The sequence below is a fragment of the Pomacea canaliculata genome, linkage group LG3 (genome assembly GCF_003073045.1).
Source record: "Pomacea canaliculata isolate SZHN2017 linkage group LG3, ASM307304v1, whole genome shotgun sequence".
In the NCBI taxonomy this organism is placed as follows: Eukaryota; Metazoa; Mollusca; class Gastropoda; order Architaenioglossa; family Ampullariidae; genus Pomacea; species Pomacea canaliculata.
Genome location: NC_037592.1, coordinates 18,274,032 through 18,296,609, shown reverse-complemented (window position 1 = coordinate 18,296,609; position 22,578 = coordinate 18,274,032). Strand labels below are relative to the sequence as shown.

General features: G+C 39.1%; 1 protein-coding gene across 1 annotated transcript; it reads left to right on the top strand.

Annotated features, from left to right (window-relative positions):
• Positions 1-2,540: 2,540 nt before the first annotated feature.
• LOC112560864 lies at positions 2,541-21,710 on the top strand. The gene is made up of 7 exons (XM_025232959.1): positions 2,541-2,797; positions 17,836-17,940; positions 18,266-18,355; positions 18,599-18,640; positions 19,456-19,605; positions 20,256-20,345; positions 20,626-21,710. Exons 2-7 carry the CDS (start codon positions 17,846-17,848, stop codon positions 20,765-20,767), a joined length of 609 nt encoding a protein of 202 aa, XP_025088744.1. The 5' UTR covers positions 2,541-2,797; positions 17,836-17,845; the 3' UTR covers positions 20,768-21,710.
• Positions 21,711-22,578: the final 868 nt, after the last annotated feature.

Sequence of the window (22,578 nt, the reverse complement as noted above, 5' to 3'; positions counted from 1 at the left end):
CGTCAGGTTTGTCACCATATGCAAATACTTTTGACAGCAAGTCTTGATTATCTCTGTGAACTTTGAAATTTCCTGAAAATCTGTCTGCCATTGTGCTCACATATAAATCTTTACAGGCTTGTTTCCCCCTTTTTGTAGCACTTCTTCAAAGCCTTTTGTATCCTTTTGAAGTAGAAGCATCCTTGCTGGAAGACCTTTCGATGATGATAAAACCTTGCCCCCATTAGATGATCTGAATCATCCTGATATCAAAATAAATTCAGATATGATCTGTGAAGCGAGAAATGAGACATGTCAGAATACTGGCGTAAATATAAATTTTTTGCTCTATTTTACCCTTGTTAAAATTTAACACACAAGTAACATTAGGTAAAAGGAAGAGAGAATACCACTGCTACGAAAACAGAAGTGATTTAATTTGGTTGTTGTTGTGTTTACAATTCATGAAGCAGCGCTCACTAGGTTCACAAAAAGCCAGCTGTTCACAGTTTGGGAGAATGGACTTGAACTTGAGGAACTGCGTCTTCCATCGTTCTCTTGTGGACATTCCACACCTCGCTCACATAAAAACAATTTTTAAAGTTTTGTTCTGTATCAGTCTTAAAGGGCTGTGGAATACCAGCTATGGCTTGTTTGCACCAACATCAGGGAAAGTAATTAGGCGTCACCCCGTTCGATGAGTTTCTCACCCACGGGAGAATAGAATAACCATTACTCAAAGGAAGGTCGGCAAACTGAAATAACCCACGAGCACGCACGCGCGAGGGCATACACACACAAACAAAGAGAGAGAAAAAGAGAGATAGAGTGAAAGAAAGTAGGGTTTACAGAGAAAAAGTTTTCATTATGAAGATGATTTTTAGACAGATAGAAGCCTGAGATATTATAAATATTGAAGTCTATATCAAGATTAGGCCTTCAGTTATAGAAAATTAAAAATTGAAGTCAAGGCTGTGTTAAAGGTTACGTTGCTCCAATCTGCGACTTGTTGGGCTTCCAGGCGGACATTGATGCCAGACAAGGACTAGCAACACGACTTGAGATTCGCCGACCCACGGGTTATGACAGTATAGAACTATTCACTGTTCTTGATATTGTCGTGCAGCATCATATCAACGGTAGGCAGATGACTCTTCTCTCCTCTCTAAAAACTTTTTTTCAAGTGTTCATTGTGTTCATTGTGTTCATTCTGCAGAAGAAGAAAGCGATGAGGAGGAAGTTTGAATGTTCCGGCTGATGAGAGCCGCGAGAGATTTGTGAGCTACAAGTGGTTGCTGATCACCAGACACTTGGGTGGCTTCATCTATCTAGCAAAATATTTGTCACGAAGTTTCCATTACACTTCCTTATTACTAAGAGCCAAACTGTAGTTTCAAGGTTTGAATAGAATTTATAACTTATTTGAAGATTATAAGAAAAAATATTGTACTGTAGTTTTTTGTTTGAAGTCAGATTTGTTGAAAAAAATAAGTGTTAAATAGAATACCCACGGACATGATGTACGACGGAGAGCTTAAGTTCCTCTTCCAATCTGTTCGTTTTTTGCTCCATGAATTTCCTGCTTTTTTGGAATACCTTACTTCTAACGAATTTTTATCTCTGGACTAGAGACAAGACACGAAGTTAGGATAAGAACACGCACAAACGCGCGCGCACACTCACTCATATACATTCATACACATATTATTTATAATTTTTACAGTGCCGGTGACAAAAGGGAGTGTCCAAAGCTTCGTGTTTGTTTGTGAATATGAACGAAGACATCAAAATAGAAAAAAAAATCTTATTTGTCGACATATCAACCTTTATGATTGACCCTCTCCTAGAAATTTCGTTGCAGTCCTCGTCACTGATATTCAGAGGGGTGAAAACTTGGCAAACAGAGATAGTGTATCTGAGGGACAAAACACTAGTCACTCAGGCTGGTGACGCTCAGACGGTTTCCAAGCCACTGCACAGCTACTGAGCACCCACACGAACACCTGCCAGGTGTTGGTCGAGTGGCGCTGCTTGCCGACAGGGGAGACAATGTCATAACGTGTCGTCACTCTTATTCGTCGCGAAGGTATCACAAACAGGTAAATGGCGACCCCCAACATTGAATTCTCCTGTTTTTGATCTGCCTGGTCATGTTTTTCTGATGCGGATCTGACCTTTGATGAAGTGTGTGTGGGTGGGTTGGTGGATTCGAGTGTGACAGAGAGAGAGAATGAAAAATCGCATTTGGACGTTAAAAATGACAAAAAGACAACTTGTTTTTCACCTGACAAATTTGCGTTAGTGTTAACTGAACCTTCGTAGACTGAAATTCCCGCAATCTGTGCAACAGCCTGTCGTCAGATGCAAGCACAGCTTCAGCTGTCCTCCGCACGACAGTGGTCTGTCTGCAGCAGCAAGGCTGGAGCTGCTGCTGCTACTGCTTGTCTCCTCCACGTGCAGCACGTGACAAGGCGGAGGCTGACTAGCGTGATCCCCTCCCCCCGCTCCATCTTTGGTCTTTGTCTGTAATTTCGGCATTGCAGGTAGCCTACATAAAAGCTCGGGTTCCTCGGCCGTTTGGGTACTAGCGGGTCTGCGGGCTGCACAGGGCACGAACACAAAGTCCTTTCAGGAGGAAGAACAAGCGAATGAGAAAGAAAGAGAAATAACTGCCTTCACCACCATCGTTACTGCAATATTTCTCAACATCAACAGAAGTACAACATAAAAGGACAGGACACGGTAGTGTTCCAAGAACAATTAAAGAAGTGTCAAGCTCCCGGCAGAAAAATAAATTTAACAAGAGGACAGAAAGAAGGTGAGTTCTATTATTTTAGTTTTTTTAAGTGAGTTTGGAAATTGTTTGGGGATTGTGAAATCGCTGGGATTTTTTTTATGTTGTTTTAGATGTTTTGTATTTTTAATTTTGAAAATATGGAACATTTAACAAATACAAATCATACGCTTTTAGACATACATTTTCAAAACTAACTTTAGGTAACTCCATAGGTATGGACCTTTTCTCTACATGCACGCTTTTAACTTTAGTAATTATAATAACATAAAGGACACTTTTTCAAACAATTAACGATTCACATGAACAAATTTAAATCATTAATGTTGTCTTGTGACGATAAATTTATTTCAAAATTCTTTTAGTAGCCTGAACTACCAAGATAGAAAAAAAAGTTCTTTCTCTCCCTGTTCTGTCTAAGAAATCAAACCAAAAGAATTGTTTTTCAATCCAAAAAACTAAAAGAATAGAAAATAATGTGTAAGTTCATGAAACTTTCGACGTGTACTCAACTGTATCTTATAGAACATAATTATACGCTTCGCATGTTTCGTTTTCTCAAGAACTAATGATAGCGATACCTTAGTAAAAATTGCAGACTGAGAAAGTAAAGTAAAAATGAAGAAAATAATCGGTTTTTAGGAAACATATTTTTTTGTGCGCAGGTGAAAATGCAGCCATAAGTAGTGACTTAGAATTTAAGGTGAATATTCTTACATCAAGTGCTTATCGTGGTAGGTAGTTTTTACGTCGTAAGACCATTGCAAAAAATATAGTTCCTTGAGAGAGGCTTACTGTGTGAAAAGTTCTTTCGTTGTAGTAGCCACAGTCTATGTTGATGCTTTACCGTGTCTGTAATGTAGTCCTTCAGCGGTGTTCTGATTGGGTTATCCTTTCCATCATGAATGAGGTTCAGGTAATCAAAGTTACATTCTTAATAATGTGGTAACAAAATATGTCAGCAATAAGTCTCTCCATGTGGTCGTTACTACTTTCTATCGTTACTACATATATATATATACACACATTATACAGATTTTGTTTCATACTAATCATACCTTTCTTGCACTTTCGTGAAGTGCAGTTGATACTGTCAGGTGTTTGCTGAAATAAACTCGTTCTTTGTCTTTTTTTTCGTTACGGGAACCCAAGAGAATTTTTCCCTCCTGTCTTTGTACACAAAAACTCAGCCAGTGAACTGCAAGGATCGATGAACAGACGATAAATTTCCCTCCACCATCTTTCTCTAGACTGAACATAGTTCGTGCCATACCTTCAAACTGGAGTTTGTAATGCTCACTCTTTCTAATTAAGAACGAAACTTGGAGTCGATGTTGACCGACACTCCTCCTGAACAGCCAGGCAATAGTAGCATTACTATGGTTTAGTAGTCAATATAATAAATACTGCGATTTTAAGTATTTATTGTTTTTTAGACTCCAGTAGCTGTCCATGGAAAGGGAAATGATTAATGTTCCAGCGCGTGGTAAGGTAAATGGCTGTGGCACTTCAACCTCACTTTATTTATACTGTTGTTTTTAATAATAAACATTGAATAATCTAATACAGGGGGAGAAAATACTGCGCATTAGTTTTGACAATACTGCTGAACTGTGTCAGGTAAGAAATAAACAATCTCATATTTTATTACCAAAAAATACGGGCATTAGGGGAATGCTGCTACCCAGCAGAGAGGTTTGAACATTTGAACCCGAACTTCTGCTGCGCATGCGCAAGCCGTCCGCTGGTGTCTTTATGTCTGCAAACTGCAGCACTTGAAGTAGATCATCTGGTGACCGCTTTTATTCAAGTTTTTAAAGCATAATCTGTGCAGGAAACGGTTTTGAATGCAAACGGTGTATATAGATTCTTAAAACATCCATTTTATGTTTTTGATAATTACGTTTACGGTTGTTTGTATGTGCGCGCGCGTGAGTGTATAATATTTTAATTGTTCATAAGATAACGTTGGAGTTAAAGTTACAGTTAAACCTTAAACTGAAGGCTTGGGTTGGGATTTTAGTCAGAATGTTGACAGTAGTCATGCAGAGAAAGCTGTCGGCTGAGGTCAGGGTCTGTAAGCTTAACAACCTACTTGCACATACGAAGGACAGGTGAGTGGCAGAAGCGAGTGGAGAATTATCTCGTCCGGTTAGTCCTTGACAGATTGTTGCATTAGCTCAGAGGATGCTAGCCCGGTTTCAGTTCATATGCGAAGTATGTTAATCATATATTTCATCGAAATAATGCAAGTACACCTAAATAGTAGAGTGCGGCTGCATTTCTGAGATGTTTTTAAATAAAAGAAGCCGAACGTAAACACATCAAGTGTTATTGCTGTGTTTATCCAGGGCGGTGAACCTATTACATTTCATTTATCATCAAAAGTTTTTAAAAATGTAATTTATATGTATTTCTCTTTCTCGCTCAGTCCACTTTTCATTCATTTATTTGATTACTCGTTTATTTGTTCGTTTTTTCCATCTTTTTCCTTCATTTCTAATTTCTTTTTCTTTTATAACTTTTTCTTTCTTACATTTAATATATAGTATAGATTCCATCTAGTTTAGTTATTTTAAAGAAGAGCAACTCGTTATGGCAAGAAATCACCATAGAAAGCAAGACTGAGGCTGTTAGAGCCTGCTGTTAAACGAACCTCCCTTGACTTCCACAAAAAGGACGATTTCTGGAATAAGTACTTTAGGGAGGTGCTTCAGAAAATAAAAAACAAAAAACAAAGAAAAAAGGACCTGCAAACCACCCGACGTGCTATGACGGAAAGGACGGGTGGCGGCGTTGTGTAGTATCTTTTTGACTTACGTGAGCGAATCACAAAGGTGTGGGTCGACATAGATCATTGTATGTCGTTTTTAGAAATATACTAAAACTTTACGCAGTCGAATGCCAAATGTTCCAACTTTACTAGTTCCAAATTAAATGTTAATAATATTGCGAGAGAAGAGAAGGTTAAGAATTTTTTTAAACGTGAAAGAGGAAGAAGGGACAAGCTAATGATTCACCCTGCAGGGAGTGGGGTAAGCACGACAATAATCTCCATCTCCATCCCATCTCCATCCCCATCTCCATCCCCATCGAGCCATGCTGACTTACGGGACATCTATAACTGCAGAGATGGCTTTGAGATTTTGTCAGGGTTACTGATGGCCAGATGCAATGATGTAAAGCATTGAGAACAACTCTTATCGCTGCCCCGAGTGTCCCTGCATTCAGTCTCGCGCTTATCAGCAGCAGACAGCTTGCTCAACAGCCACATCGCAACAGCAGTTGATGACACCTCCCCCGCCTTCCCGGGACCTCTGCTCACCAGTGTAATGTCTGGGGAATGTCGCTTGACACAAACAGATTTCTGAAACTCATTACAAAATGTACCCAATTCCAATAAAAGCATAAAGAAAAGGATTTTGCTGATGCGATGCGTCACGTGACATATTGATGCCATAAAATATTTGCGTTATGTTTTTGAAATACGTTCAACACTGAATCTGAAAAAATCAGACAAGAATACAATGCAAAAGATAGTAAAAAAAATTCCGAAAATATGTGCATCCAAACCATTCAATCAGGAAACAGATTTCTAAACATCGACATGCACACGAAGAGCAGATGCCCGTGACGTTTCCATAAAAATGTAGAAAATTAAATTCACATAAGGTTCCTGCCAACGAGAAGGCTTTGTAAGTTAAAGCGCATTCAGGTTCATATGACATCTATATATATATGAGCTTTGTATGCCTACATTTGAAGGACAGAATACACTAAACAGAAATACCGAGATTTGAACTACTTATGGACAAAAGACTGAGATTTCAACCACTTCTGCCTATCAGCTGAAATTTTCCTTTAGTTAATTTTCTTCACATGCTTACTATGCATTTAAAGGTTCTTTTTCAGCATGCAAGTCAACTATTATTCATGCTTCAAATCAGCCTTTTACCAGATTTAACTAAAAAAAGGGCATTTTCTCATCTTTTATTTAGAATGATGTGTTGAATTTGGTGATTCTGATGGTCTGTTAACATTGCTACGAAGTCTTTTGACGCCGTCTGTCGAAGTGGTTACAAAGAGATTTAAACATACACTTGGGTGGGTCTTTAACGACATACATTTATTCCTAATAACAGGTTGTTTTTGTTTTTTGTCTTGTGATTGTTTTTTTTTTTAGTTTGTGGGTTACCTTTGGAAGAGTTATTGTCTTCCGCATCACTGAGATTGAAGACAAAACACAGTCATTTCGTGGCTTTCATTTCACACCTGTACCATAAACTTTGCAACCTTGAAATTGCACGCATTAGTACGCATGCGCGGACTCCCACTACGTCAGTTCCGGATTGTATTTTGACCTGATCGTGCCTCTGGCCTGCAATTAATCAGGAGGAATTTTCCAGACTTTTCGGGTCATGTTCACCACGTTGTTCAGACCATCAGCTGATCCAGACTCAATCTCAGTGCCTGATGGTCTTTCAGCACGTTATGTTGTTGACACAGCTTGATGAAAATTAGCGACCTGGAGTTTAGTCACATCCAGCTTCATAGACGGGAAGTGAGCGCAGCGTCCAGGCTTTCATAGAAGTGTTCATTGTTCACTGTTCACTGGACTTTTCTACTGCTGGCGCAGCTGGACCTTAAGTGTGAAGCCGTTATTGTTCCGGCCTGTCTTTACGACAACCGCACTTTCGTGTTGATCGCATTTGCACTACCATTGGTTGTGTTGATTTTATTTGCACTCACCTACCGCTTCCTTTCTTGATTTCGAGAATTAGATGTGGCACTTGCGAGCGACAACGACCCTTTTGCACAATCGTTCTTGGCAGGAAGTCATTGTGACGCAGTGGTTTGAGGACCCGGTCCACCTGGAAATTCAAGGATTCAATTACTGAGGACAGTTAGAAAGAAACTAGATTGGGCACTGAAAGAAAATAGAGAAACACTAACAAATCTTTGCCATAGGTAATGACAAAACTGTCTCATAAATACACATAATTCCTGCATTAAAATATTTTTAAGACCTGTGTGCGTGTGTGCAGTCTTGCCATTTGTCCCTAACGGATGACTTTGTCATTTAAATGTGCTAAATGCGAGTTTCCCATTGACGAGAGAAAATAAAACAGTTAAGCAAAGATTCGAGTGCATGATGTCTGGGTGGGAGACGGAGGCACCTACAAGACGGCCTGGGGGCCAAATGCTACCCCAACCATCATGACTAGAAAAAAGTTGTTGAAATCTGTTGTTGCGGCTGTAGGTGATGAGGTGAGGACAAAGCTCGGCCTTGAGGTAAAGGGAGGACGCGAGATGTCTTTTGAAATCGGTAACCCAGAGCGACAGGCGTTCTCAGGCCAGAAGTTCTCGCTGCTTCGGATGAAATTAAAGTGACGAATAACGTCTCGCTGGCGGCAGAAGTAAGTCCTTTGTCACTCGGTGTTCCCTGGCCACTTCAGCACGAGTGGCACGGCTCGCACTGTAGACGGCGGCATCCCAGGCTTTCAACTGTGGCGACACGGAGGGCGCGGCTAGAAAGTCATTGAGATCGGGCTCCACGCACCATCTTGGACAGACCGATTGTTCAGCACAGACACCAGAAGTGGCTAAACTAATCTGAGAAAACAAGGATGATAAATAATTGAAGAGCGTTGCATCCCATGTGTCGAAACCCGACAAAGCACGATCGTGGTGGATTTTAAGTTTAAAGTTTAAAGATGGAGCTTCTAACACGTGTGAACTGTAGTGCAGGGTGGAAGATGTTTTGTACACTCCTTTTGTAAACCTCACATATCCACAGAACGTTCATGTGTGCGAACATGTGTAAATATTCATAGTTGTAAAAGTAAGGCGTGTTACTAGAACATTCACACCTTCATTTATTCGACTGGTACCATCTATAGAGGTCCACTGGTCTTGGTTGTCAAATATAAGCTAGCACATGCAAAAAAAAAAAAAAACAGTTTCACCGATAAACGTGATTTATGTGAGGAGCAACGTGTTTTTATACTCCTGGGCTGATGGGAAGAGTAACATGGTTTTATACTGCTGGGTATAAAACATATTAGGGAGTAATTTTTTTGTACACTGGTGACTTTTTGCAAGGAGTGTAATATGTTATACTGTTAGGTTTATGTCAGGAGGAACGTATATTTATACTGCTGGGTCTTACTGTTTGCGTAAATTTATAACTGAACGCACTTTTCTCGTTCCCAGTATATCTGTGAAAACAAATCTTGACTAAGGTAAGATTGAATGTAAACAGCGTTGCAAGGTTAATCCTCGTTTCTACACCTTCTTACATCAATCGCTAAATCAAAATGGATTTTTAATTTAAAATTCCTTTCAAATACAGTTGTCATGTACTCGTACAATCGTCAAGCTCGTTTCATTCACTCGTATCAAAAGACGCAAGGGAAATAAGGCAGATTCTTTGCCCCACTTTCTCCAAGCAGGAAAATCGTCTTGGTTTCAAGGACCTCAAGTCCTTACCATTACTTGCTTCAGCTCCAAGCACCTACTGAGCAACAAGAGGTCTTCTGGCGCCCTGTGAACGACTCAGCGACCTGCGGTTTAAAGTTCCATTGACGGTTTTGTCTCGTATTTTGGTCGTCGAGCTGTGATCAGCAAACATGGGATTTCCGCTTGTATGGGATGAGCCCTTCTGAAAGACTAGGCATCTGCATAAAGCAAACTGTTCACCCAACTCATCCTGCCTGCCACGAACACTATTCCCGTTACAAGCTCTCACAATAAAAATATAGTATTTATGAAATGCTTTTCACAGAAAAGGGCTTCAGCGGATCTTGAGGACAGCGTCAAGACAGCATGCGCAGCTCCACAAGTGGGATTAAGTTCGATGGAAAACGGCGATCAGAGGCCAAGTACAAAGATATGTTGTGCCAGGAATGTCCAAACCGGAAGGTTGGCCTTTCAAAACATTTGCGAGAGGAATACCGGAAACAGTGGAGAGCCATTCCAACGTAAAATCGAACTTGTGAAATCAATCTTGTCAGAGACAGTGTAGGAAGATTCGGTATGAAGTAGCTCCTCTCCCACAGATGCTGAGGGAAGCTGCGCCATTACTTGCTTGGTCTTCGGAGGAGGACGACGGTTCTCGTGTGGAAACGTGAGAGTGGCGTTCTCCTGCTGTGAAGCGCGTCAGAGTGGTGTTCTCCTGCTGCTGTTGAAGCTATCTAGTGTAGACCCAGCATGCAATACGACTATATATTTATATGTAAGAAAGCCTGATGTATGCCTCTGTACGGTGCTAATTTTAAACTTCTGACGTCATAGCTGTTGTAGGTGTTGTAGGTCTTTTACATCTCTACATCTCGACCTTCATCTCAAATCAATCTTAAGTACTTACTGATCTGAAAATTCTGAGTTCTTTTCCTAATGGCTGTGAAAAGACATCGGCTTTATGATATTCACCAAATGTTAAAATGCTAGAACACGATAGAACAAATCTGAGCACGGTTCAAGCTATTCAATTAATATAGCATTAATACTTTTTAGCTTTATTTATTTTGTTGTTTTTTTTCTGTTTGTTTCTGTAGGTTTTAGGAACTGTTCTCGATGATAGCCTGTACATGGTAGACAACTAAATAAGAGATTTCTCCCATCTCTCCATAGGTTGCCTGTGCTTTCTTGACTTTAACAGCATTAAGTGAACGGCTTTCTCTTGCACAGCTTCATTATAGGAAGCTCGCAAGAATAACCACCGAAAAGAAAAAAAGATAAAAAGGAAGTAAAGAAACAGAAAAAATAATTAAATAAGCAAACAATAAATTAGAAAAAAACTAAATATCTAAGAAAAACAAAAACAAAATAATGTAAAAGTAAGACTTCTACCTAGTAAAAGATAATGAAGTAATGGTCCTTACTAATTATAAATTTGCATTTTCCCAGACTAGAGATACAATGTAACTCGATTAGTTTTAAGGACATTACCTTTGCATACTTAGCAGAGAATATTGCAGCATGTTACATTCACCTAAAGATGTTATGTACGTTTTATTAAATGGGTTTGGGTCTTTTAAACAATATTTATGGTTCTTAGCGGGGCTCATGTGAAATCTTCAAAGACTCTTTTTCATCCCCCTTCTGAAGAAGTCCTCACCACCTGCTGCATACGTTGTCAACGCGTACTGTCAACTTAAATTCCATTAGAATGCAAAATTTGTCTCTGGGATAGAATCAGAATAAGCTAGCATTTCGCAAAGTGTGAGTGAAAAGCCCGCCTTTTTGTCTCCATTCTCGCAATAGAAGCCTTCAAAAGACAGAAAAAACACTATGTAAAGAATGAAATGCACATATGTGTTTAAGGTAGGAAGGCTATAGACAATAGAAGAGCTGAAACTACATTAATTAGGCTACCCTTCATCATTTACGACATCATGGCGATGATCTTTCTTACGTGAATGCGTACAAAGAGCGTACCTCGTCGAAGAAGAGTCGGGTAGGAGGCTATTCTTTGAGAATAGAGAAAATATCAAATCTTGTATTGAGCCCAACCCAGTGATTTGAAAATAAAGGGCTTGCACTCTTACAGACAGTTCCACACAGCTGCAGCTGGAGTGTAGGGGCAAAGATTTTACACCAACGTCCTCGAGACCAAAGGATTGAAAAGCTCGTCTTCATACGGGGAATCAGCATGGATGGAAGGACTTAACCAGAGGAGGATTGCGATGCGCCTTTGAATAAATGTCTCGATCCCCTTTAGGTCGATTTTTTCGGTCGATGTTCTCGTCTTTGTAGCCTGGTGGGGGAAGACGGAAAGTTATTGAGATTGGCTTATACCACCCTTTAAATCTTTCGTCCGTTTCTTCTTATGTTTGTGATCAGAGGTCGGCTGTCTGACGACGGTCGTGTTAACTACGGTCGTCTCATTCTCTCTAATCCTCAGAAGAGAGGTTGAAACGAAGTGAGGGTTTTATGAATGAGGAAACGACATTGCCACTGAATGTGGCGTACTTTTTCCCACCCGACCACTCATGTCATGCATTGTTTTGTGTGATCCCCGGGCTCTCACTCTTTGGCAGTCTCTTGCTTCCATGTCTGTATTTCACTCTCTTCGTATCTCCATCTCTGTACTATTGTCTAAAAGCCTTTCTCACAGTCATATTGCTTTTATACACAACACATCTCAGTCCTAAACGATGTCTCGTCTCAAACTAGTCAGCAATGATAGCGCAGACGAGAACGCTTGTGATGTTATGACAAAGGCATGATATGCATACTAGTATCTTCTTGACATGCACTTCTCAAGCTTATGTCTAGAAATAGTAAGCGAGGGATTATCTTTCACTCTCTTTATGCTCATTAATTATTAACATATTAGAAAACAAGGAAAATGCCATGTACATGTATTAGCAATGTCGTTTCACTTCTTTGTATATTGTCATTAGGCTGCAAAGATTTACAAAAATCTATGGATACTTCTTTCTCTGGCCACTGCAAGTATCGCGGTGGGTCACATTGACTGACTGTTGAAAGAAGAGGTTCCTGGTATTTAGCGAAATGCTAAGAACACTAACATCCAAGACAAAGTTTTGTTTAGATTTTTCTTTCGCTCAGGTATTAAAGCATTGGTACTTTAAACAGAAAAAAAAGGATTTGCTCGACGATTCTTCCAGCCCTCGTGTCACGCTGGGATGTTAGTTAAAACCTTCACGTGAATACCAACCCAAAGGTTTTGTTCTGTGTGCGTGCCTAGGTCCTGAAAAAGGAGCTAAATAGTAAGGAGAAAGGGAGCTTATTCGATCAGCCGATGAAAGCAGCAAAAAGCAGCACAGTCTCCTACATACCTCGTCTGTCCTTTAAGTGTCTAATTCAATCAACCTTTAATCAGTATCAGCCTCACCCCCGCAGCCTCTCTTTCAGTGCTTATGTAGTCGTGTTGGAGACGAGTATCCTGTGTTAACTCCAACTCTCCTTTCAATATGCTTCAACTCCATCTGGAGCCAAAGCTGGAAGATTCAGAATTCCGTGTGAGAACTTTACACTCGAATCAAGGAAATACACCGTCAATTGTCGAAAAAGATTTGGAAGAGGTTTACTCATCATGAGGACTTGCTTGATGAGGACTCCCATCAATGGTGTTGTGGGAGCAAGCCTGATTTAAGGAATGAGTTTACAAATTTCTCAGTGTCATCAAAATGAGCAGGCCTGAGGAAATTAAATTGTCCTGCACATAAATTTCAATACATTCACCGTCCAGCTCTTAGTCCTGTGTTCTGTACAAAGAATTTTTGTGGAGAACAATAACCAGTCGCAAGACGGCTCACAGGGCGTGAAAGCGAAAAGAGTCCCCAGAGGGCGCCACAGTCGATGCATCTCCATCTGCAGGGACTCCGTGACCAGTTGGCATCGGTTCTCGTTAATGCTTTCATGCTGTCGATTGTAGAAAAGGAAGTTGTTTTTTTTTTAAAGAACGGAGATATCTGCATTAGGCAAGTAGGGAGGGATAAAAACTTATTTTTGGAGGAAAAGAGCATTCACATGCTTGTGAAGAATGCGAACTTGCGCCTGATAAAATGATGGTAGATAGGAAGGTTACAAAAAACGGCTCTAATATCAGAAATTTCAAGATTGCCTTGCCAAAAAAAAAAAAATAAATAAATAAAAACCCCAAAACAACATATTTTTCTTGTCAGAGAAGCTACAAGGTCCCACTTCAATTAGAGGGCAAGCTGTCTTGTCAGACAAAGGGAATTCGTGGGAAAAAAGAAGAGTTTTTTTTACAAATTCTTTTAATGCAAAAATAACTCACTTTAAATATACACACGCACACAAGCATACAGAAACATTACCGTGATAGTAGTTCATGTACACTAAACACACACACACACATATGAAATTTATGCATAGTCATTAGAAAAGCGATAAAGAACAAACACGCAGTTACAACAAACGAAGCACATATGTCAAAAGATATTACACAAAACACACACTCACACGCACGCACGCACGCACGCGCTCACGCATGCACACACATGCACGCACCCGCGTGAAGACGCACATTAACCTATTAATGACGACCGCTGTTCTTAATGTGGTGTGAACGCAGTGACCGAGCAACACAATATCCAAACTTTGCAACGTAAAAAACAAAGAAAGCAGAGGTCAAAGTTCGAGAGTGCATGAGCCTGTAAGCCGGCAGGACTGTGCGTCAAGCCCACGGTAAGTTAGTTCAGCTCTGCCGACGTCACTCATCGTGTCACTTGTCATCTCGTCAACATCCTGATGTCATTAGTTATACAAAGTAACGGCCCGAGGTCTGACGTCATGAGTGCAGACACAATGTCTTACATTCCTCCAACCTCCCTTCTACACCCTGCTGTACTCATGTTTACCATGTCTTGTCTTCAATTAGAGAGCTTGGCACACAGTCGCTTCCAGCATCGACCCTCTGTCTCGATGTCTACAGGAGACAGAGGCTGTCTTCAGTTATTTTTAGCATCGTGTCTCTTCCTTATTCTGTAAATACTAGTTAATGATTTCTAAAAATGATCTCGAAACAGTAAACTTGTGCCGAGATAATTTTAGAAGTAATCAACTATTATTTATGGAAAAAGACAAATATTATTCTATGTACGCTACGGGAGTACAGTTTGTAAACCAAACTGATAATGTCAGAGTTTAAAAAACAAGAGAAAAGTCTAAATGTATTGAAAAGAGTATTTTTATATCTCTGGGATGTGGGAGCAGCTCATCGAGATGAGGAATAGTTGTTTTAGGACTTATAGGGGGTCCAGTTATATCAGTACTAATATTGTTACTATTCTAAACATTTTTTCCTTTATAAATCAATGCAATGTTAATATTAAATATGAAATAAACCTTGTTTTTCTTAGCATTAATTGACATAAACTAACATTTGTCATGAGTACTTAAGTTTTCTTTTTTGCTGTTTGCGAAAAAAAATCAAAATCTTGACAGTTCATATCATTACAAATGCTTTTTGTTTACAAAAATTACCGTTTCGCAATTAAAAACTAATAAAACAATAATCTTACCGATTTTATTATATATATATTGCCTAATACCTTGATTTATGTCGTTTTGATTGTCTTTATAAACAATTATATATATATGTTTGTGCACGCGCGCATGCATTTTAAACAACAAAGAAATACAAGAGATCCTAGAAATGATGTTAAACACAATCCCTATGCATATTTTCCATAAATCCATAGCATTCACTGTTCATATACATGCCCACCATAACCACTACTACCGATCCATCTTTTCTTTCGTCAACATGATTTTTTTTTCCACACCAAAACTCACACACATCTTCCTCGTCAGATTGACCACCGTATTCTACACCAGCCTCCGATTTTCTGGTGCCATGCAGAAACACTGTTTCTGGAGTGTTGCAGCCTGGTAACCAATGCGAGGCCGAGGCTGATGACAGCGCCTCCATGTGTCAGGGCCGTGAATCAAGGATTGTCGATGGCTGGGGCTCTCTGCGGGTCGCCTGTCATCTTATTTAGAAATATCTCACCACTTTAAACGCCGCAGGCGAGCTGTAACAAATGAAACGGGTGGAGGATTTGAAATGAGGGCCGAGATGTCAAGGAATTGAGTGTGAGGTTGTGGAGTTTTTATTCTGCATGAAGTGGAGAGGGGGTGGGGACAGAAATATTCAGATGGGTTGTGAAACCCAAAATCAGCTTTTTTTTAAAAATGAGAGTGAGGTAGATGAGCTGTGATCAGCAATTAAAACTGAAGAGAGTAAGATTTTGACCACTTAGTAACCAATTTAGAATGTTTCCTGACTCACATGTCTTTATCATATTACAAGCCAACACTTTTGATTTAAATTTTATTAGTTTTGAATTGAAAAAATTATCGCTATAAATATTTTACAGCTTCCACAAAGCTGTTAAGTTCAACAAATGTAATATCTCAATCATTTTATAGCTTTTATAGGGCAATATTTTATATGCTAGAAACCTGACAGGGATTGACATTCTTTTGTCTTGAGAGTAAACGTGAGAGTGCCTGTTAGTCTGATGACCAAGCTGTTGTGTATATGTAGCTTATGCTCCTGGTAGGGTGTAGAGCGGATTTTTCCGTTAGTCTTGTCTGATTTCCACTCATTCACACCAAGCCCACACGTATTTTTCTTTTCTTTCGCTTTGTGTTTTTTCGGTAATAGTGACAACAAACGAAGTAAACAATGCGGGGGCTCTGGTAAACGCTGATGAGATGCTGCAATGTCCAATAAATACAGTCCGTGGTCATCGGTTATGCAGCCCACCAATGCATTTTTCGGATCTTCACATTTCAGATGTAATGGCTTTGCGCGTAAAGCTGAAGGCTGGTGCCAGACCCTAAATTAAGCCTTGAGTTTTATCCGACAAACAAAACAAAGCAAAAAAACTGATTTCCAACAGCGGCACGCTCGCAGTGAATAAGAATGTAGAGTTCCTGTTCACCAAAACAGCATGATGCCAGCAAGACAGAAGGGAGTGATTCAGGTGCAGAAATCTGAAAAATCAGGGTGTTTGTCCTGACGAAAGGGTAACATCAAAGACAACGGAAGAGAAATAGTGTCTGTAAATGTATGCTCGCCTCTACATCAATGCACGCTTTTTCGAGCAGTGAAAACGCATTTTTTTCGAATTCATTTCAAATATATTTCGATTTCTACTACTTTAGTTTTTCTCTCATCTCTCTTTTCTCCATCCCCGCATTTCTCTCTCTCTCTCTCTTCTTTATTTCTACTTCTTCTATATTCTCTTCCTGTCCTTTTTTCTCCTCAATGTCTTTCCTTCCTATATTTTGGTGACAGACACGTGCTACTTAGCAAAGAGCTAACAACGTAAGCATTAAGAATGCATGAAAGTAAAATAAGTAATTTACATAAAAAATAAATACACTATATCGACATATAATATTGAGTTCACGGGAAACAAACCTTACATTTTTGGAAAATCCGAAAACATTTACCTTACTCTACTTCACTGGTACTTTTTTAACAGCTGTAAAACTAACCAAATGCGACTAAGTAAATAATAAATGTGTCCTGTTTAAAGTAATTACTAACTTTGAATAAAAAAAATGTTATAATATAGATGCACAAATATTTGGAATTATAATGGATGCTGATTTTAAAAGTTTGTTTTATATGAAAAGTTCCGTTTATCTGCAATTATTTCAGAAGTGTGAGACAGCCAGTTATGTTGCTGACATTTCTTCACATCTTCATCCTCTATGGCTCACCTTTTTGTAGAGTGATTGTATTTGGGTCATTGGCAATGCACGCTCTAAAGACAGGTAATCAACAGTGATTGAGCATATCAGGACAGGATAGGCCACGTCAAATCTCGTTACCTTCACCTCTCTTGTCGAGCTCGTCTTCCTCAGCCACATGGGACAAACTTCTTTCAAACTCCCACAAAGAAAATACTCGCACTTAAATGGGTAATGAGGACAAGCCCTAAAAGAAGTTTCCAAGGATTGCCAAAAGGGAGATTTTTTGATGGCCACAATTTTTGAGAAAATTTGCGAATGTCTAAAAGGTAAAATAAATAATTTCTAGTGGGAAATGGCAAGTTACCGACTAAAAAGTATTTCAACAAGCCGTGATGCACGCGTATAAATTCCTGAAGTCTGCTGCATTGTTCGGGAGCTGCTCTGACTGTTCTGCCAAAGAAGTGTACCCCTAGATTTACGGAATGCGATTTGGGAGTAAGGAAGCATGAGAAAGAGACACATCACATCGTTTCACTACCCTCGTGTTATTATCCAGTGCAAGTTGTCTGTAATTTGAAAGACTACTAACCGTCACATACTCATTTTTCAGTTTTCGTACTCCACTTGAAATAAATACCAATATGTAGTATATGTATTTATTATTACATTATTGAAAACAGAGCAGCTTGACACTTTGTATGTTTGTGTAATTTTGTATTTATGTGGACATTGTGTACATGTGTACATACATGTTTGTATTATGTGTATATGTATGTACATATTATGTATCCGAGGAAGATATTTCTGTGTGAAAAACAGACTAACCAGAAAATATTTATCTGTGTCTTTATATGTAGAACGACGAGGATGTGGACAGAAAAGCTGCTGGTGGTAGCTGCAATCTTCTTATCGAGTGCCTGTGCTGGACACATCAACATCAACGAAAGGCGAGAGCCTCCACAGTGAGTATTTGGTGACAGACAAATACTGATGAAAGGGCTATTCCTTTGATTCCATGCTTTATTAAGCTTAGCAGTTAAAAAGAACCTTCTTCTACCTCTTAATTAGAAAATCACACGCATTTTTCTGCTTTATTTATTATTTTCTGTGCCCTTTCCAATTATAGAAGATCGCGCGTGTGGGAGAGAGAGAGAAAGAGGTTGCTACGGGTAAAGAGGGAGAGAGAAAGAGAGTCTTTAGATATCTTCGTGTAACTATGATGGACTTGAGTGGCGATTCTAAATGTTATCAGAACTAGTGTGTAACTCTTTTGATTCCATGATCCAGACTTGTGCGCAAGCTGGACCTGATAACCAAACAGCTGAGGTCATTATCCGGGTCCTTGGAGGATCTCGACTCCGATCTGCGACGTGCTTTGTGAGTGATGTTTGTTGGTTCCTGCCTCTAAAGCCGTCTAGTCGATGTTGTAAGACTTTATTTTGTTTGTTGTTTACAGGCTTACACAATTTCAAATACATGTCTTTAATTTTATTCTAATAGTTTCGAACACCAAACGGTGTCTTTTGACTAGTGCAAGTGAGTGTTTAGCACAGGTTTTAGCACCGAACATCTACAAAGGCTAACTTTCCATGATGTTTAGTTTTTCTGTTTGTCTACCAGGTCCCTTGATTCATCTGGAAACGAGAAAAGAGCGGATGCTACGTAAGTCGGTCGACAGCCTGGTACATATAGTTAAGATAAAAGGTGTTTGACTGGTTGCAAATGTTGATACAGTCTGTCCTACATCCCCTGGTTATCTATTGATGAACATCGTGTGTGTTTGTATAAAAATGTGTGTGCAGAGGGAGTGATTGATTTTTATAAGATTTGTTTAAAATTCATGTTAGTAAAGAAGCATCGTTAGAAGTAGCATAGTAGTCGGAGAAGGACTGCTTTATGCGAGATGTTAGAAGTGTTGGTGGTAACAACAAAACATTAATACTGTTTGGGTAATAATAAATAATAACAGCCACAGTAATGCTGTAGCAGTGTGGGTGACAGCAACAGCAACAGTAATAATGTAGTAGTGTGGGTTGTAGCCACGAAAGCAGTAATAATGTCAGCAGAAGCAGCAGTAATACTGTAGCAGTAATGATGAGGGATTTTCAGGCTCTTGGCAAGTAACTATTCTTATCTCCTCTGTCTGCACTTAATGCTGTCTGTGGCACAGTGCGCCAACACTTAATTCGCACGTTTAGGTCGGCGCCACGATGGCTTAGCAGGCTAAGTCTGCAGTAACTGTGTTTTGTGACCATCAAGACACCATCCAGGCCTCTGTCTTGTCCCCGATTTTCAACACATTTGTGTGCGCATCTAGCGGAGTTGTTTCATATAATCGGGTTCTCAGAGAAAAAAAAAAACAAACAAACAAACACTCATTATGTTGTCGTCGTGTGCCTGGAATGGTCATTCTTATCTCCTCTTGTTTTGAGACAGGCAGATGGCTTGTCAACTGATTTAGATGCTTATTTTCTCAGCGATTCCAGCTCGTGTACCGGCTTTAGAGACAGCATCTGTCAGGCCATGGAGCTCCTGAAATACCTGGACTCGCAAAACGGTTACCTAGGCAATCCCGCGTCACCCGGAAAACGTTCAGCGGACGTCACAAGTCTGGCTAAATACCAAAGGTACTTGTTGTGTATAATGGGTAATTTTCTAACGGACATCAGCTTGGTCAGCACTACAGGGAACAATACAGAAAAATAACCGAAGAAGTTTTACCTTACAACGCAGCCCAAGTACCGAACGCCATTCTCTAACATCAAAGCTTAGTCTATGTATCAAAGGCGTTTGATAGTTTCCTTTTTTGTTTTGGTACTCGGCTTGGTCAAATGTCTATCAAAGTACTTTTTTTCATATGACTTGGTTAATCTTTCTGCACGCTAATACTTTCCAACAGCTGAGTGAATAGGGTTCTTCAATGAGTACGTGACCTCATTAAAGCTATTCTTTAACATTTTATACATGGATGTTAGACCTTTAAATATAAGAAAATATGACAGAAATGCTACTAAGCTTGTAAAATGTTTCGTCTAAAGACTAGGTTCTATCCGTTCTTTATCTAAATGGAGCTGTGACTGATACGAAAGCTTATTTAGGCTAATTTACAATACAACCCTTTCAATGAATCTATTTTTCTCACTTCCGTCTGGTTCTTCTACTGGAAACCAGTTCACTTCGGTTCCAAGGGGAGTTATGTTTTAGAAATACAGCGCCATATTAGTTTATAAGGATAGAGGTCTAGGACAGGACACTGACTGAGTGACGTATGGTGCAGGATACTGAGTGACATGCGGCAGAAGCAGCGAGAGGTAGAGAGTCTGCACAACGTCATCAACACTGCAGGCCACGTGATGGAGAGACAAAAGTAAGAACCACGTCGACTGTTCGCTTCCGTGCTTTCGCGTTTTTAATATTTCAATCAGTTATATATATTTCCATACTAAATACTCTTTTGAAACTTCAACAATTTTATTGTAAAATATCTTGAATGAATCTCTTAAAAAATTAAATATTTTAATCACAAAGGTCTAATCTATCATATTTATGGACTGTCGAGCATGATGGCTAACTTATTTTATGAAATGAAAATTTTGCTGATGTTTAATAAGTGGTTTAGCTGTCACCCAAATGTTGGTCTTGTTTAGGAAGTGGTTCAGCTGTCACCTAAATCTTGGCTTCACGTGTCAGACTCAAGAATATGCCGACATTGCTGACTACTACGACTTCCTGAACTCTGCGGAGAGTCCTGGCAAGAAGAGAGCAGTTTTAATCCCTCAAAGTCCATAACGGCATCACGTTACACAAGAAGCTATCTGAAAAGTTTTAAAAGTGAAAAGGAGACAATAAAATAAAGACATTGTTTCCAGTCAGTACACCTTTTTGTGTCAACATGTTTGTTAATGTTTTCGTGGGATACATTGTGCACCTTCTTACCCTTCATTCGAAAAGTTCATTTTCTGTGAACTAAGGAAGATTTCTAAGGATCTCGTGTGTATCTACAGAAAACTTTCACTAATGTAAATTAAAGAAAAAAACCCACTGTAAACCGTATAAACGAGTCTTCCTACACTCACACACTAGAACCAAAGATACTAAACACATCCAGTGATAGCAACTGCAAACGGAATGAAGTTATCACTCTTCTAACTCTATGCCATGCCCTGCATACTTATTAACAACACGCACGCGCATGCAGACATGCACACGGGCATACATATACACATAAACTGCAGTCTTTTTCTTTTCTGCTCTATGTCAGTCTATCCCAATTAATTATTTGAATCGTCTGAGTTTTTATTATTTTATAATACAATGACATATTTCGATCATATCTTGCCAGGTTCCAGTCCAGTATAAGTATGATCTTCGGATCGTCTTAATAGAAGTAACCGAAGACACACATACGCATGCATAACTGCGTCCTCAATTTAAAACATTTCCAACAGCTTGTAGTAAATACTGGCTAAAGAATTCAAGCAGTTCTTTGTATTTGATTTTACAAGATAGCAGATTGATAGACAAGTGTAAGAGTGAATGTATGGCTTCTCTGTAGTATCACACACAAACCTCGCAAAGCTTTGACATTGTTCAAGGCATTCAGAGTCAAGTAGTTATGCTCCACATTTTCTCTAGTACTGAAAATCAAACAATTCTACCTCTCCTTCAAGCATTAGACATTGTCTCTGTGTAATATTTTTCAGCATTTTATTTTGAAGTATAGAGGCATTTAAATGAGTGCGTTTGCCTTTCGCAAATCTTTTGAATGTGCGTGAAAGTGAATGTATATGTGGTTTGGGCCCTCCCCTCGTCTCACACAAAGACATCGAGACCTCAACAGGATATCAAACAAAGATCAATGACCGCAAATGAACATCAGAGTTTTAGTGATGTGTTGGGACTTTAACTTGCCTTACAACAGCAGTCACCATAAAACAAAAAGTGATAATCATGTGAATCTATAGGTTATCGTATTGCTGTCTCGGGACGATGAACATAAATAAACAAAAACTGTCTTTAGGGATGGCAGTCAGTAATGCTATGATTAATAATAGGCTCGGGAAAAACAGTTACATAATACTGAACTGCATACATACATGCTTTATAAAATATTGATGGACAACACAAACACACACACACAGAATATCAAACACGATAGAAGATACACTACAGTAAATATTCTCTAGAATGTTGTACGTTATATTTTTACTCTGAGATATTGACAGCTTAACCACTTTCACTAAAAAATGTCCAGCTTTACAAACACGAGATCACTTTCTAGGTCAAATTGTTTTTCATTAATGTATACGTGTAATATATAAAACCTAAAAGAATTAATGTACTTTTAATGAAGTTTTTCATCAAATATAAAGGTTTCAATCATATATATATATAGATATCATCATCATCATCATCATCATCATCATCATCATTTCTTTCAGGAAAAATGTACTTTTATAGCGCATTTTAATTCCATGCAGTGTGTTAGATGATCTTAATTAGTAGAGTAGTACAAATTGACAAATGCAATCAGCACATACCAAACACTTGAGCAGGATAGGGGAAATGAAGGAAAACAATAATTAGTACAAAGCTCTTCA